Source organism: Notolepis coatsorum (genome assembly GCF_963971535.1).
Source record: "Notolepis coatsorum genome assembly, chromosome: 7".
Classification (NCBI taxonomy): domain Eukaryota; kingdom Metazoa; phylum Chordata; class Actinopteri; order Aulopiformes; family Paralepididae; genus Notolepis; species Notolepis coatsorum.
In genome coordinates this window covers 4026815-4042699 of record NC_140171.1, presented here as the reverse complement: position 1 = coordinate 4042699, position 15885 = coordinate 4026815, and the positions used below count along the sequence as shown (strand labels likewise).

The window sequence follows — 15885 nt, the reverse complement described above, 5'->3', positions numbered from 1 at the left end:
GGGGTGCAGTTACACAGGGAGAGACGATAGGGGGCGGTATTTTCCCAATGGAGCTCAGAGAGAGAGTGCAACACTAGCGTGAGGCTCGATTGATGAAATATGAATTCAAATCGCTAATAAAAAAAAATACGACAAACAAACGCTATATAGCGTTGCTGGCATTCAACTGGCGGCATGAACTACAAAACATGTCCGTGGCACTCAAAGTGTTAATGCATACTGTAATGTAAACATTTCCACGTGTTTTCAGGAATCAAGAAGTATGTCGTCGGGTTGATAATCAAGACGTCTTCTGATCCTGCCAGCGTGGAGGTGAGTTGCTGTAAAACATCTTTATGCCGAGTTTCACTGCGCAACAACCTCTACACTACCCAGCCACTCCATAGACCCCTACACTACCCAGCCACTCCATAGACCCCTACACTACCCAGCCACTGCTGTGTATAGACCTCTACACTACCCAGCCACTCCATAGACCCCTACACTACCCAGCCACTCCATAGACCCCTACACTACCCAGCCATTCCATAGACCCCTACACTACCCAGCCACTGCTGTGTATAGACCTCTACACTACCCAGCCACTCCATAGACCTCTACACTACCCAGCCACTCCATAGACCTCTACACTACCCAGCCCCTCCATAGACCTCTACACTACCCAGCCACTCCATAGACCTCTACACTACCCAGCCACTCCAAAACACTGCTCTTTGGACAGACATGGATGATCAGCATGACTTCTGTGCCGCTGTCCTTCAGGAAACTCACCACTGTTTTCCTGTAATCCGTGTCTTTCAGAAAGAGGGAGTCTACATCGCAAAGCTCAACATGATCCTTGTACAGGTAGGCAGCTCGGAGCCTGGCGTTGATCGCCTCCGCCTCTGTGCGTGAATGGATGAATGTGAGGCTAGGGCTGGGCGATATGGCCAAAAATGTTATCACGATAAAAAATGTCATATCGTTCGATATCGATAATTATCGATATTTTTATTAGTATTAAAAAATTATATTATTTAAACAACAAATGTATGTTTATTTTGCAGCAACTCTTTGTCGTTGCCACCATCTTTAGTGTTACAGCCCCTCACACTCCAGTTCTCAGGCTGCAGCTGGTTTTGAAAGTGAAAGTAAACAAGCTTCTCTGCTGGCTGTGGCTCCAGGGGAGTTGAACAGTTCTGGCTCTGCTAGTTTCTTTTCTATCTTTTGGCGCTTTTTTGGTGGACAAACCACCGCACATGTGCACCGTGACTCGTGACTGGAGACTAGCTCTGCTAGCACACATAGCCTACTGTGTACAGACAGTTTCAAACTGTATTTTAAATTAGAAAGCAAACAAAATAAATCTCAATTTGGTCAGTAATGTCATGTGGACAAGCAAAGCCAAATAAAGTTGCAAGAAAGACAAGTCTGCCCACTGTCTCTGGTTTTAAAGCTGCCCTGTTGCAGGTCACAATACAACGTTTTTATTTTTGTTATTTTTAGTTATCGATATTTTTATTATCGATTATTAAAATATATCGTGATAATTATCGTTATTGTTTTATCGCCCAGCCTTACTCTGTGCGTGAATGGATGAATGTGAGGCATGAGTTGTAAAGCGCTTAGGAAAAAAGCACTATATAAATGCAGTCCATTTAAAGAGTTTACTTACTTACTAGGTGACATTCAGCAGACCACCCTCTTACAAAGGCGCACTGGCATTGGTTCAGCTTGCTAGTGCGTAAGAACAAGAGGAACAGAAAAGTGAAACGTTCAATGTTGTTTATACCTTGTTGCCTCGGTAACGTGGTCCGTGAGCGTTCACACAGTTTGGATAATAGTAGAAACCAAGCGTTTAATTATGCGATTATGTAAAAAAAAAAAAAAAAAATCTAACCCCGACTAACCTTAATGTCATGCACTTGTCCTAATAAACTAACCTACACTGTAACACGCAACACTTTGATGAACATTGTTACTCAGCTGATAGAGTTATACCCTTCTTGCTGTCTTGTCGCACAGAACTTGTAAGTCGCTTTGGATAAAAGCGTCAGCTAAATGACTAAATGTAAATGTAAACGGACACTGTAAACGATTCAGGTTCCGATTCCGATTCTCCATATTGATTCCTGTTCTAAACGATTATCGGTTCCAATTCTTTGGGGTGCAGGTCAAAACAGGTCACAGCTTATTTCGCAGGAGATTTTTTTTTTTTTTAATCTTTTTTTTTATACTATTCACATTTTCAGTTGACTTGATAGGTTGCTGTACTGTAACTAGGGTATTAATTAACAAAAAAAAAAAAAATGCAAATATGTTCCAGAACCGGAAGTTAGGAACCGGTTCCTATTAGAACCGGTTTTCGGTGCCCAACCCTAACGGACACTCATTATTATTTAGTAATGTGTGTTTCTGTTAACACATCCAGCGCCAGGGGTCGCTGTCTACCTTCTGGCTAGAACGCCAGTGCTTTAATCAATGGGGAGACTGTGAAATTGGCGAGTGTTTAAAATATATCTTATATTATAGCTATGGGTCTAATAACACTGTCGATTATCAGCGAGTTGCTTCTAGTCAACATGCACAAAACAGTTTTTTCATCCGTACATTTCCGTTTTATACCGTTTTGAATATGAGTATAGTTTTGGTGATTCTTAGTAATCCCAGGAAAAGACGCGATAATAGCGTTTTAGTGGAATACACTTATCACGTTGTCATTTTTCGCCTGATTATCGAAGCTGTAACGTTGTAAACGCTCGTCCTGCCGGAGTATTGAAACCCCGCCCGCACGGTTCAGATCGGCCCAGAAAAGAAACTACACCATTTCTTTTTTTTGATCCACTTTTTCTCCCATTTTTCTATATTTTCTCCCATCCCAATTTCGTATCATCCAATTCAACCCTTCCCTGTCACGAACGCTGTTTCTTGCCTCCCACAAGCCGGCTGCAATGTGGACTAAGTCATACATAGCACAAGTCCCCTCCGGTACTTGAGGTAACAGCAGTCGCATCTTTTCACCTGCGCAGCTCGATCTCTCAGTGTCGAGGAGTAACGCGTGGGAGGCTCACGCTGCCCCCGACACTTCCTGATTCTACTGCGCAGGCGCACCAACCGACCTGTAGGAGTCGCTGTCCACAACGTTCGATCCCCACCCTTCAGTTTTCCCTCCCCGTAATACGGCCAATGTGTATTACTGCGGACGACCAGCTAAACTGAAAACAATGTGGCGAGCTGGATTCGAACACGCGAATCCTAGCGTCTCCACACTGGTGGCGAGTGCCTTGCCCACTACACCACCTAGCCGCCCGAAACTACACCATTTCTAATGGAGTGCAATACCGGCTGGAAGGCGTAGGTGGCAGTATTTGCCCTTTTGCGAGCTCAGACCCATTCCCAATGATAACATCAGGCTGGATGGATGAAAAATGAATGGATATAGCTAATAAAATAAATAACGTGTGTAAATCTGTGTGGGTGTAGATCCTGAAGCAGGAGTGGCCTAAGCACTGGCCCACCTTCATCAGCGACATCGTGGGAGCCAGCCGCACCAGCGAGAGCCTCTGTCAGAACAACATGATCATCCTCAAGCTGCTCAGCGAGGAGGTGTTCGACTTCTCCAGCGGGCAGATGACTCAGGTCAAGGCCAAGCATCTCAAAGACAGGTAACAATGGTCACTGCTGTGCTGACCGCTACAGGATGTATAGGGCCATGCAAAAGAAATTGTCTGGTTCCGGTTGCCGACCGACCCTGCCGATTTATGTGCGACCCAATTTTATTTGATGAGTTTGCAAAAAAATAATAATTAAAAAAAAAAAAAAAAAAAAAATCAATAAAGTTTAATTAAATCTTAGTAAAAAAGTGCAGTCCATGTCAATAATGAGAATATATAAAAAGCAAGTATTTCACAATATTTCCACAGCTCTCGTGATGTCAGGATGTTTAGTGAGTAGTATTTAGGGGTGGCATTTTTAATACTACTACCTTTGCATATTGTACTTTTGTAGTAGTCTTTGTATTTTAACCTTTAGTATTATGGATATTAAACATGCTGGTAGAGTACATGCATCCATGTTGTCGTGAACATTTTGATTAAATAAAAAAATTCCCTATCCATAGTCGCCTTGGGGGAAAAATAAAATAAATTCCCTACCTACCCATGGCCTTAACTGACAACCAACAGGAACCAAACAATTTATTTCGTTAGGCCTAGGACCTTATACAGCATTACTACTGACCGGGCAATATGATTGGCTGACGGGCATTCCAGTTGTGGTGTTTTTTGTTTGTTTTTGTAATGACATCATGCTTGCCTGGTCATTTCACCTGTAGTATTCTAATGGGATTATAATTTTTGTATTGATATATGTCTCGTATTATAATAATAATTATAGCTTGGATTTATATAGTCGTTCATGAAACCCAAGGACGCTTTATAAAGCAAAAAAATCAATAAAACCTGAATAAAACAATAGTAACAATGATTGACAGGGAGACGACTAGAGGCCATCTGCGCTGAAGTCCCCAAAGGTTTGTAGGTGGGTGTGGGGCATGGAGAGTAGATCTGTGTGTCTTAAGGATCGCAGCCTCCACCAGGGGGTGGAGGAGGTCAGACGGGTAGTGGAGGGATTTGTATGCAAGGACAAGGATCTTGTATCGGAGCCGGTGTGCGAGGGACCGTGTGGGGGAGATGTGCTGCCAGGGCTTGGTGTGTTGAGAACCCTGGCAGCGGAGTTCTGCACATACTGCAGCCTGTCCAGGGCATTGCATTGTTGCCAGGGGCGACAGTGGCTCAGGAGGTAGAGCGGTCGTCTGGTTATTGGAAGGTTGGCACCTTGCATTGTCGCCTCCGCCATCGGTGTGTGAATGTGTGAGTGAACGGGTGAGTGTGAGGAGGAAGTGCTTTGGATAAAAGAGTTATATATAAATGCATCATTTACCATTTTATATTAACACATGGCAACCATTGTCTCTTCCAACATGGAGGACAAACGGGGCATTCTAAACATTCTGTATGAGTCCATGAAGCAGGGTTCGCACAAGGTCCTTGAAGTGCTTAAAGTGCTTGATTTTTGTATTAAAAAAAAAAGTCAAGGCCTGGAATTCCTTAACGGCCCATTTTTTAACAAGGTCCTTAAAAAGTCATTGAAATTCAAATCAACCATTCCCTTTGAAAGTTTTGTTCATCCATGATAAAATAGTTCTGAATCAAGAAATATAATTTTTTTAAGCTGTAACTAATTGTCGGAAATTGGTTTAAGCCATGAATATTGGATCTGATTTTCTTTTCAATAAAAAACAGCATTCAAAAGTAAATTGTATTCTTTTACCGGTAACTTAAATGCCCTTTTTAAAATGGAAAATAGTGCTTAGATAAGCACTTGAAAGTCCTGGAATTTCATTTTGCAATGTCTGTGGGAACCCTGCAGCGAGACGCGTCACTCATCTCTCCTGTCTCTCCTCCAGCATGTGCAACGAGTTCTCGCAGATATTCCAGCTCTGTCAGTTTGTCATGGTAAGTCGAAAGTTTAATAAATTTGTACCTTTTTAATTATTGAGGAAATACTTTATAAAACGGTCAGTTGAGTCAAGTCTCTGATCTCACAAATCTACTGTATGGGTATCGTCAGGAAAACTCCCAGAATGCTCCCCTGGTCCACGCCACGCTGGAGACCCTGCTTCGCTTCCTGAACTGGATCCCTCTCGGTTACATCTTCGAGACCAAGCTGATCAGCACTCTGGTCTACAAGGTACATTCGTGAAGACATCTGTTCTTTTGGTTAATTATAAACTCACGTTGACCTACATTGGAGGACGGCGTGCGCTGTGCTGCTGCACGGCGCTCCGTATCCGTGTCACTTCCTGTGGGGGAAGCGGCCGCTGGGCGCGCGGACCACCCTCTTAACAAAGGCGCACTGGCATTGGTTCAGCTTGCTAGTGCGTAAGAACGAGAGGAACAGAAAAGTGAAACGCTCAATGTTGTTTATACCTTGTTGCCTCTGTAACGTGGTCCGTGAGCGTTCACACAGTTTTGATGGTGGTAGAAAACCGAGCGTTCGTCAATGTTTTAAAGGTATAATCTGTAATGCCGTCAAATGGCGACCTCCAGAGCCCCGCTTGGTGTAATGTAGCACTTTGTTTACATGTTTTGTTTTGGTCTTGATGTCTGGATTGGAGTCTGGTAACTTATAATATGAATTGCAATAGCTGCCCCTCCCCCGTCCCCATCCGAATCCAACCCGCACAAAAAAATTTAAACAAAGTGCAATTCCAAGCGGGGCTCTTTTTGTATCGAGGTGGCTGTTTGGCGTTACAGATCATACCCTTTAAAGGACCATACCACTCTAAATACGAGGTCAATCACGTTTACTGATGATCAGCGTGTTTTACCTCCAACCTCTGTGAGAATAGCTGACTGCTGCTTTAGATTCAAATGTTTTTGCTGTGTTTTTCCTTTTTAAAAAGGTCATGTTATGTTGATGAACCAATAGAATGACACAGGTTCTCCTGGTCATGTTGACAAAGAAGTAGCCCCTTGGAAAACACGCTTCTTACTCGTTTATGTTAAGAAACTCACTGCTTTCTGTTGGGCCTTTAGCGCCCTACCTAGCACACTACCTAGCGCCCTACCGAGCACCCTACCTAGCACCCTACCCAGCGCCCTACTTGGCACCCTACCTAGCGCCCTAACCGGCGCCCTACTTGGCACCCTTCTAGCGCCCTACCTAGCACCCTACCTAGCGCCCTACCTAGCACCCTTCTAGCGCCCTACCTAACACCCTACCTAGCGCCCTAGCTCGCGCTCTATCTACCACCCTATCTAGCGCCCTACCTAGCGCCCTACCTAGCACCCTTCTAGCGCCCTACCTAACACCCTACCTAGCGCCCTAGCTCGCGCTCTATCTACCACCCTATCTAGCACCCTATTTAGCACCCTACCTAGCGCCCTGCTTAGCGCCCTACCTACCACCCTACCTAGCGCTCTAGCTAGCACCCTACCTAGCGCTCTAGCTAGCACCCTACCTACCTACCTTCACAATTTGTCGCTTTGGATAAAAGCATCCGCTAAATGACTAAATGTAAATCGAGCACATCAACTTCTTTTATAAAAGGTTGCGTCTTCGTTAGCGCACACATTTGGTGTTTTTGGTCTTAAACTGAAGCCTTAAAGGGTTTTAAAGTGTTAAACCTGTGTGTTGTTTACGTGTTCAGTTCCTGAACGTGCCCATGTTCCGTAACGTGACACTGAAGTGCCTGACGGAGATCGCCGGCGTGAGCGTCAACCAGTACGAGGAGCAGTTTGTCAACCTCTTCACCCTCACCATGTCCCAGCTTAAACAGGTACGCAGCTATACACACCATGGTCCAGCTTAAACAGGTATGCAGCTATACACACACACCATGGTCCAGCTTAAACAGGTACGCAGCTATACACACCATGGTCCAGCTTAAACAGGTACGCAGCTATACACACACACCATGTGCCAGCTTAAACAGGTACGCAGCTATACACACCATGGTCCAGCTTAAACAGGTACGCAGCTATACACACACCATGTGCCAGCTTAAACAGGTACGCAGCTATACACACCATGGTCCAGCTTAAACAGGTACGCAGCTATACTCACCATGGTCCAGCTTAAACAGGTACGCAGCTATACACACCATGGTCCAGTTTAAACAGGTACGCAGCTATACACACCATGGTCCAGTTTAAACAGGTACGCAGCTATACTCACCATGTGCCAGCTTAAACAGGTACGCAGCTATACTCACCATGGTCCAGTTTAAACAGGTACGCAGCTATACACACCATGGTCCAGCTTAACACTTTCTTTGCCAGGCTTATGTACATCATTATACCATCCTCTGCCAGCTCTATTTGTCTATGGAGAAGTTCCCCTTCTTTGCAGGGCTATAACTTTTTAAATTGTATTGCTAAATTGACATTACTATTAGAGATGTTCCGATACCATTTTTCCCTTTCCGATCCGATTCCGATACCTAAGCTTTGGGTATCGGCCGATACCGATATTTATCCAATACCAGTGCATAAAAAAAAAATTAAAAAAAAAATTATATAAATTATACTTTTTTTTTTTTTTTTTCAGATACTGTTATACTGTTTTTTAGTAATAACTAGAACGTATGGTATTTATTCAACAACAGGTGATTGTATAGATTTGTATTAGTATCATTAATCAATGAGTATGGGCTGCAGCACTGCAGATATACCCTACTCCAATGATCCACACGGACATTAAACGGTGTTGCACTCGCTACTCAGTGGCTCTGCAGATATACCCTATTCAGTCTGTAAGCTAGTGGCATGTTCATGTTGTGATTTTTGATGCAAAATAAATATTCAACATTCTCTTTTGAAACTCCGCCTCAGACTCTTATCCTTTGGCACTTGCTGTACTTTGCTTGCAGGTCTGCAGCCATTATTGCTGGATTATGTGAATAGCACCAACTTTAGACACGGTAACGTTATCAAGCTAAGCTAACTGACCTAGCTCGCCTTCCCGCATCGACATTAAGATAACGTTAGTAATAGTCAGCTAACGCTAGTCCGTAGCTACTTAACTTAAATACAATTCACCGTGGGTGCATTATTGTTGATAGACGGTCACGGACAGTGTTAGGTCCTGGAGAACGGACAGGCGATCATCTGATTTGATGTAACGTTAAAAGCGGATGTTGTTCCAACTAGCTATCTTTCCAGCTAATGCTATCATAACACCAGCCAAACACATCCCGATTCCCGTCCGAGCTCCCCGTCACACCGCACTGTCGGGGACAATGGAATTTAAGAAAGTGTATCTGCTGTTAAAATGACACAGCATCACACTTTAAAACATGTTCATTTTATAATCCTCACTCTCCGCAGGACTCGGCAGGAGATAAATTACATCATGGGATCGGAGGCTAGAATTTACGTGTACTCGCCGATACCGATACTAGCATTTTAGGCAGTATCGGCGGCATTTCCGATACTAGTATCGGTATCGGAACAACTCTAATTACTATGGCCCATTCAACATCAAGTATCTATTGTTCAGGGTGTAGCAACGTTATACTTTTTCATTCACATATTCATACTAAAATACGGTCTAAGTATAAATATGTTTTTATCGTTTTCTGCAGCTTTCTGCAGAACGTGATTTATAGCCCTAAATGCATTATATTGATGATTGTATACAGTTTGATAGCGATCGGCGTGAGATAAAGAATTTCAAATGGACGTTCTTCTAGAAGTTACTACTTATCATCTGATGTTGACCGGATTGGGGGGGGGGGGGGGGGGGGGTGTTTATAATTCCGTGGCCAACGTTAGATGATTCATCTAGTGTGGGTGATATGATCATTAGAGCAGTTTGTATCGAACACGGTAAAAAAAAAAATGCTGAAACTCACCCCAGTCTCCTCGGGCCGTTGGGCGATCAGCGTGGAGCAGAAATATTCCTATTATGGGATGTTGAAATATGCGATCCATCTCCACGTTGTATAATAGTATATGTCCAAATCATGTTGTTTATCGAGTTATTGGTAACGGATCGCTATCCATTGTGTCTAGCTCGAGTCCCGGGACCTATAGCGAGTGATCGGACCGAATTTGGATGAGCACCAGTTTCCGGTTTGGGCGATCCGCCGATCGGCCACCAGATGGCGCTCTTGAATCGTTGGAGAGTTGAGAGGGGATCAACAGTAGATCTCAAGTCTCCGCGGGAGAAATATGATTGTGATCACAGATTTTTGAAATATTGATCTCAATGGCGTGTTACGGCGTCATTGGCAGAATTAGCATGGCGGGGAATGACGAGTTTAGGCGTCCTTGGCAGAGAAAGTGTTAAACAGGTATGCAGCTACACACACACACCATGGTCCAGTTTAAACAGGTATGCAGCTATACTCACCATGGTCCAATTTAAACAGGTATGCAGCTATACTCACCATGTGCCAGCTTAAACAGGTACACAGCTATACTCACCATGGTCCAGCTTAAACAGGTACGCAGCTATACTCACCATGGTCCAGCTTAAACAGGTACGCAGCTATACTCACCATGGTCCAGCTTAAACAGGTACGCAGCTACACACACACAGGGATACAGGTATGCAGCTACACACACAGGGATACAGGTACACAGCTATACACACGCACAGGGATACATATATATAACTGATGGTCTAGGTCTATACTGCTCAGTGTAGGAGCAGTGAACAGGGGGTCTGGGTCTGACTACACGTTTCGATTTTTTGGGGCAGCAAAACTGCCATTGCACACGCATCCCAACCTTAACATTGGTCAGTTAACTATCCCCAGCTCCCCCTGCTGGCCTATTGATGACAGGCCACCTATTAAACTGGGTCATCCAAAACGACAATGAATTAGATCCTTGGAGTATTATTTTGTGTTTTTAAAAAAAAGTCATCAAATCTATTTTCCCAAATATTTTGGTAAACTGAGTTTAATGGAGTTAACCTTCTGCTACTTCCTACAAGCCTGTTATCAAGTCATCTTTTCTGTCTCCTCTCTACACCGCTGACTACACTGCTGACTACACCGCTGACTACACCGCTGACTACACCGCTGACTACACCGCTGACTACACCGCTGACTACACCGCTGACTACACCGCTGACTACACCGCTGACTACACCGCTGACTACACCGCTGACTACACTGCTGACTACACCGCTGACTACACCGCTGACTACACTGCTGACTACACCGCTGACTACACTGCTGACTACACCGCTGACTACACCGCTGACTACACCGCTGACTACACCGCTGACTACACCGCTGACTACACCGCTGACTACACTGCTGACTACACCGCTGACTACACTGCTGACTACACCGCTGACTACACTGCTGACTACACAGCTGACTACACAGCTGACTACACTGCTGACTACACTGCTGACTACACTGCTGACTACACTGCTGACTACACTGCTGACTACACTGCTGACACACCGCTGACTACACCGCTGACTACACTGCTGACTATACACTAGAGCTGTCCCCGAAGCCTGTTTTTGGGCTTCGAGCTTTGTCAGGTTTTTTTTTCCGAACGCATGTTCGAACCTTCGTTTTTAATAATAAAAAAATAATACATTTTTTTATATATAAATATCCTCAAACTAAATCCTCAATTTGAATAAAGTGATTAATCTGATTAAATGAGTTTATTTTTTTTAAATCAACTTTCTTTAATATAACTGTATAACTGAATATTAGTGTAGCCTAATCTTTATCTGCAACTGTGAAGAAAAACCCCATTGGTTTAAACAGAATGAATAGACACATAACAAAATATATACATATAAAAAAATATATATATATTTATTTATTTTATAAAAAATTCGAATGTTGATTTAGAATTCGAATGCCAACGTAACGAACAAAGGTCCGAACGTTTGGGGCTCAGCCCTGCTACACACACGCCTGTTTATGAACTCCTCCGTCTCCTCCTCAGATGTTGCCGCTGAACACCAACATCCGGCTGGCGTACGCCAACGGGAAGGACGACGAGCAGAACTTCATCCAGAACCTCAGCCTGTTCCTCTGCACCTTCCTGAAGGAGCACGGCCAGCTCATCGAGAAGAGGCCCAACCTCCGGGAGACGCTGATGGAGGTGAGCCTGAGCCGCCGAGCGAGCCGCGTCCCGGGCCACCCCCTCACCGGGGCCGTCGCTAGTGTGATAGTAAAGGGTCAACCTTCTGTAGTGTGGCAGTGAAAGGGTTAACCTGTGTATTGTCGCAGTGAAAGGGTTAACAGTTTGGTAGTGCTGCAGTGAAAGGGTTAAAGGAAGCACTGGCATTGGTTCAGCTTGCTATTGCGTAAGAACGAAGACGAGCGGAAAAGTTAAATGCTCAATGTTGTTTATACCTTGTTGCCTCGGTAACGTGGTCTGTGAGCATTCACACACACACACACACACACACACACACACACACACACACACACACACACACACACACACACACACACACACACACACACACACACTTACACTTGTTGCCTTCCCCTATGGCATGATAACACTAAGTTAGAAATGGACACATTTCATGTCGTTTAGTCAGAAAAGACAAAATTTAATTTGTGGTCCAACCGTCCTGGTTCAGCATGGCACCACTGGTGGAGGAGGTTTAGCGGGTCCAACCGTCCTGGTTCAGCATGGCACCACTGGTGGAGAGGGTTTAGCGGGTCCAACCGTCCTGGTTCAGCATGGCACCACTGGTGGAGAGGGTAGCGGATCCAACCGTCCTGGTTCAGCATGGCACCACTGGTGGAGGAGGTTTAGCGGGTCCAACCGTCCTGGTTCAGCATGGCACCACTGGTGGAGGAGGTTTAGCTGGTCCAACCGTCCTGGTTCAGCATGGCACCACTGGTGGAGGGGGTTTAGCTGGTCCAACCGTCGTGGTTCAGCATGGCACCACTGGTGGAGAGGGTTTAGCGGGTCCAACCGTCCTGGTTCAGCATGGCACCACTGGTGGAGAGGGTTTAGCTGGTCCAACCGTCGTGGTTCAGCATGGCACCACTGGTGGAGAGGGTTTAGCGGGTCCAACCGTCCTGGTTCAGCATGGCACCACTGGTGGAGAGGGTTTAGCTGGTCCAACCGTCGTGGTTCAGCATGGCACCACTGGTGGAGAGGGTTTAGCGGGTCCAACCGTCCTGGTTCAGCATGGCACCACTGGTGGAGAGGGTTTAGCGGGTCCAACCGTCCTGGTTCAGCATGGCACCACTGGTGGAGAGGGTTTAGCTGGTCCAACCGTCCTGGTTCAGCATGGCACCACTGGTGGAGAGGGTTTAGCTGGTCCAACCGTCCTGGTTCAGCATGGCACCACTGGTGGAGAGGGTAGCGGGTCCAACCGTCCTGGTTCAGCATGGCACCACTGGTGGAGGAGGTTTAGCGGGTCCAACCGTCCTGGTTCAGCATGGCACCACTGGTGGAGGAGGTTTAGCTGGTCCAACCGTCCTGGTTCAGCATGGCACCACTGGTGGAGAGGGTTTAGCTGGTCCAACCGTCGTGGTTCAGCATGGCACCACTGGTGGAGAGGGTAGCGGGTCCAACCGTCCTGGTTCAGCACATTCTAAATAGTTTAGAATTCCATGGTGTCTATCTATACTGTAGGTGGCATGATAACTGAGGAGAGTGAAACCTATGATCAGACTTCTATAGAGAGAGGGAGAGAGAGAAAATTCTATTTGGTTATGGACTTTACTGCATTACTCTATTTGGTTATGGACTTTACTGCATTATTCTTGTTGGTTATGGACTTTACTGCATTACTCTAGTTGGTTATGAACTTTACTGCATTATTCTAGTTGGTTATGGACTTTACTGCATTACTCTAGTTGGTTATGAACTTTACTGCATTACTCTAGTTGGTTATGAACTTTACTGCATTACTCTAGTTGGTTATGGACTTTACTGCATTATTCTAGTTGGTTATGGACTTTACTGCATTATTCTAGTTGGTTATGAACTTTACTGCATTACTCTAGTTGGTTATGAACTTTACTGCATTACTCTAGTTTGTTATGGACTTTACTGCATTATTCTAGTTGGTTATGAACTTTACTGCATTACTCTAGTTGGTTATGAACTTTACTGCATTACTCTAGTTGGTTATGAACTTTACTGCATTACTCTAGTTGGTTATGAACTTTACTGCATTACTCTAGTTGGTTATGAACTTTACTGCATTACTCTAGTTGGTTATGAACTTTACTGCATCATTATATTTGGTTATGGACTTTACTGCATTATTCTAGTTGGTTATGAATATGAACTTTACTGCATTACTCTAGTTGGTTATAGACTTTACTGGTTATTTTGACATTTACCACATATGGACTTTGTGCTCACGGGCTGTCTGTAGCCTAGGCTACGACGGGGACGCTTGAGTTATTTGAATTGCCAGGGAAACCATTAATGACGATAGTCATGCACTGCTTGTGACTTTTCCATATGTATCAATAGGGCATAAAAAAAAAGTTGTTTGGTTCCTGTTGGTTGTCAGTTAAGGCCATGAGTAGGTAGGTATTTGTTATTTTTTTTTGTATCTCTTCCCACGGCGACTATGGATGGGTAATTTCTTTATTTAATTAAAATGTTCACGACAACATGGATGCATGTACTCTGCCAGCATGTTTAATATCCATAATACTAAAGGTTTGACTAAGATTTTTATGAAACTTTATGATTTTTAATATTTTTTTATTTAAACTAAAATAAAATAAATTGGGTCGCACCTAAATCGGCAGGGTCGGTCGGCAACCGGAACCAAACCATTATTTTTGTTAGGCCTAGTTACTGTTGCTATGGTAAGTCATACATTCATTTCAGTAGCCTACTGGTACAGCATGATGATGCTTTTTCGTAGCTTGTAAAATCACCTATTGGTATTTGGTAGCCTGACGTTGGTTTGGTTGGCTTGGCGAACAGGGTGTTTTTGTAATATGGCTCTTTCAGTGTGAGTACCACTGGTGTAGAGTATTTAAACTAGATGGCTGCATTAGAGAACAGCAGCAATGCTTATGTGTGGATCTTTCACGATACAGGTTGTTATCCATGGTTATTACATGGCGTTTTCACATTCGCCGAAATGCTTGCTTGTGATTGGTCAATAGCCCCCCGACAGCGGTCATTATTTTTCAATAATGACCGCTGTTTTTTCAATAATGACCGCTGTGCGCAGCTGTTCGCAATCAAGCCCACTGACACACACTGTTTCAGTGCAATTAGACACTGCCGGTGTTCTGCTGCCGGCGATGACAGGGGGCGGAGCGACGAGCGGAGCCAGAACACAGCGGAGCCAGAACAGAGGCTGCCCGCGATAATAATAATCACTTTATTTGGGCTGACAGAGCCACAGAACAACTGCGATTTGTCAAATGAATTAGGTATATTGTTAGTAAGTTAGCCATGTAATAAGCGGGATAATGTATAGCTTTACTCGGTCATTGTCGCAAAATAATTGACCTTCACTGACGTTTAAAACACCTCGCCGAAGCGGCTCGGTATTTTAAACTACGTGTCGGTCAATTATTTTGCGATAATGACCTCGTAGCTATACATTATCCCTTACTTAACTCCTCTTGAGTTGGAGGCGTGATGTTTTTTCCCTATTGTTAGGTTTTAGTGATTTTTCCTTACCTTCGCGTGGGGTATGTCTGGGAGTGCTTGCATTCTTTCATTTATTTGCATTTATTTTAAATTTGTTGGACCTTATGGTGTTCTTGTTCTGTTCTTGACTTATTGTTATGTTTCTTCTTGACTTGTTTAAAGAAGACGTGTACGGACCATGGGGACATTAACGTGTGTTGTCGGGCCTTACAAATACATTTGATTTGATTTGATTTATGATTTACGATACAGGTTGTTGTTCACGGTTAACTCCTCTTGGAGGCGTGATGTTGACGATACAGGTTGTTTTGATTTGATTTTCATATTAGGATCTAACATCTTAACCTCTTATGCATCGGGCAAGAATATTCTTGAACCACTTTTTTGTGGTTTGCGGGGTAGAGCAGTCGTCTGGTAATCCAGAGAGGTACGGGTATGTCATACTTAGTCTAAAAAAACATAAAGATGATACATACAGGTGCCCACACGTCATTATTCTTTTAACTCACTTTATTAAATGTATTGTTTCATTTCTAAGAGCAAATAAACTACCAAGCTGATCTGTGGTCACTCCCTCAGGCTCTGCACTACATGCTAAACTGTGTGTCCCCCCCTCCCTCAGGCTCTGCACTACATGCTAAACTGTGTCCCCCCCCCTCCCTCAGGCTCTGCACTACATGCTAAACTGTGTGTCCCCCCCCCCCTCCAGGCTCTGCACTACATGCTAAACTGTGTGTCCCCCCCCCTCCCTCAGGCTCTG

The 15885-nt window shown here is 44.4% G+C and overlaps 1 protein-coding gene across 1 annotated transcript in view; it reads left to right on the top strand.

Moving 5' to 3' along the window:
- Positions 1-15885, top strand: part of xpo1a (exportin 1 a) — a 60922-nt gene that overhangs the window by 12734 nt on the left and 32303 nt on the right. Inside the window, 7 exon segments of the mRNA XM_084318060.1 lie at positions 251-312; positions 802-846; positions 3463-3644; positions 5447-5495; positions 5611-5730; positions 7193-7321; positions 11469-11627. Coding sequence (XP_084174186.1) covers positions 251-312; positions 802-846; positions 3463-3644; positions 5447-5495; positions 5611-5730; positions 7193-7321; positions 11469-11627 — 746 coding nt within the window.